The following is a 2,500-nucleotide window of genomic DNA, read 5'->3' as shown; positions in this document are numbered from 1 at the left end:
AATAAAGAGGAAAAATGAAAGTAGACAAAAAAAAGGATGCAAAACCAAAAAGAGGTGAGAAGAGTCATAATGGAAAAAATGAACAAGGAAAAAGCAGCAGGTCAGGAAAGGTGGCAGGAAACAAGCAAAGAAACAGGAAAAGGAGGGGAGGAAGCAAGGAGCGAAGAGAAAAAATGGAAATGGGGGAGGGGGGGGTAAAGCAAGAAAAGGAAGTAAAGAAGAAGGTAAGGACAACAAGAGCAGATGAAAGCAGTGAGGCCTCACCTTGCGGAGACTGTCCAGTATCTGCAGTGCAGGGTTCAGCACCGTCTCCTCCCACCTCGACACATCTGTCACATCCAGGCCGTACACTGCTGGCACGCAGTCTCCTGGTCCTGCACACACACACACACACACACACACACACACACACACACACACACACACACACACACACACACACACACACACACACACACACACACACACACACACACACACACACACACGTTAAAAGATAAACAGAAATATCATCAGACTGCACCTCTGACAGCACACAGTAACAAAGACTGTAGCCTCTGTCTATATAAACGTAATCAGGGTTGGGTCAATATGGAGTTTTCGAGGCTGATGCAATACTGATATTCGCAGATTGATGCTACTAATAGGCAATTTGGTGCTAATATCCGATCATTAATTTGACCATTTCAGTATTTCAGCATTTCAGTAATCCAACCCGGAGGCTCCAGCATGAACCCAGCGCACACTGGGAGTTTATTGGAGCAGCGGCGTGTTGGAGAGCGGCCGCACCCTGAAGCTCCGTCAACCTGCTGACTCACACTGGCTCGATAATGTCTCTCTCTCTCCCTCTCTCCCTCTCTCTCTCTTTCGCTCCCTCCTTCCTCCCACCCTTTTCTCTTCTTTGTGCTCTGTCTTTCTCTCTCTCTCCTCCTTCCTTGCCATCGGTCTCACTTTGGCTTTCACTCACCCTCTGATTCTCTCTCTCTCTCTCTCTCTCTCTCTCTCTCTCTCTCGCTCTCTCTCTCCTCCACCCCCATGTTTCTATTTTGCCACAGTCAGCAGTCTCCGGGCCAAGCCTCAGCACTAAACAGTAGCAGCACCAGTCCCTGCCTGCTTGTCTGTCTATCTGCATGCCCGTCTGCAAGAGTCACTGCCCTGCATTGATTGGAAACACACACACACACACACACACACACACAGAGTGAGAGAGAGAGAGAAAGGAACTGTGCATAGTGGAGGGTGACTTGAATAGTAGGAATAACAGGTGCAACTATTTTCAGACTTTATATATACAGAACGATAACCATATGGAGTGTTTATGAGAACAGTGTCACCAAGTGGTTTTTTTTAGATGAATAAAATGTGAGCTATAAATAAAACGATAACATTAAGAAGAAAATACGGAAATTACAAAAAGATCGAATGCATAGAATGAGAAAAAAAAATAACAGACAAAATCTTAAAAGTATGAAAAGTGAACAGTGAAAGGCAGCACTGTGTTGGGAAGCTTCTTGCTGGGAGTCGCTCTGCACATAACATCATATACACCAGTTAAAAGTAACTACACACACACACGCACAGGTAAATTGATCCTATTAACCTGTAAGGCTCAGCTAGCCAACTCAATTATGGCTTAATCTTTTGCACACACACATAAGCAAATGTGCAGGAAGGCAGCAGACACCCTATGGGCCGCAGTTACTGACTCGACTGTCTGGGACTCCATTATCAGACATGAACATAACAACACAAGCGTATTACTGTTCATCTCCTACAACTGCGTTATTGTACTGCGTCCGTCAGAGAAATGAGTGTGTGTTTGTGGAGTGGACGAGGCTTGGGGAACAATGTCGGGCTTCACACAGCTCTGCCTGAGAGCTATAAACCTAAATGTTGCGTTTCCGAGTCCTCGGCAAGAGCCACATTTACACTGTCTCTGGTCTGAGTTGACATGCATAGCTGGTTTAATCGACAGCCAGCCACTTAAACATTTCACGCATTTCTTTCACTGCTCCTTCAGTTTGTCAGTAGCAGCTGTACTTCACTGAATGGCCGAGAGAGAGCGTGAACAATGACGAACACAAAACCCGTTAAAGTCAAGTTATTAGCTTTTTTTTGCGGTTTTGGACCCCAAGTTGACTCGGACCCACACCTGCAGGGACTTTGCCCTTGAGACACGGATATGTTGAGATTTTTGGTTCGTGTTAATTATGGAAATGTCAAGTGTCAGGCTTGTCAAATAGGCCGAAAGTGGTGAGATCAAAACATCAACACTCATACAAGTTAATGTGTCACAGTGAAGTCTAAGGTATTAATCCTTTGAAACCTGAGCAAACTGACTTGATTTCTTTCAAAAAAAAAATATGGAGAAAAAGGCGATTTGCAAATTAGCCAAAAAAAAAAAAAAAAATCAAAATAGAAAATTATCAATAAATAAATAAATATTAAAAATTAAAAAGAAAATGACCAGAAAATTTGAAAAAAAAAATAAATAAATAAT

General features: G+C 43.4%; 1 protein-coding gene across 2 annotated transcripts in view; it reads right to left on the bottom strand.

Moving 5' to 3' along the window:
• trit1 (tRNA isopentenyltransferase 1) overlaps positions 1-2,500 on the bottom strand; it is a 33,308-nt gene that overhangs the window by 2,225 nt on the left and 28,583 nt on the right. For both annotated transcript variants that reach the window (XM_030064182.1, XM_030064180.1), the window contains exon 9: positions 265-374. In XM_030064182.1, coding sequence (XP_029920042.1) covers positions 265-374 — 110 coding nt within the window. The remainder of the gene's footprint in view (positions 1-264; positions 375-2,500) is intronic.

Source organism: Myripristis murdjan, chromosome 11 (assembly GCF_902150065.1).
Source record: "Myripristis murdjan chromosome 11, fMyrMur1.1, whole genome shotgun sequence".
Classification (NCBI taxonomy): Eukaryota; Metazoa; Chordata; class Actinopteri; order Holocentriformes; family Holocentridae; genus Myripristis; species Myripristis murdjan.
This window is presented reverse-complemented; position numbering and strand designations above follow the sequence as displayed.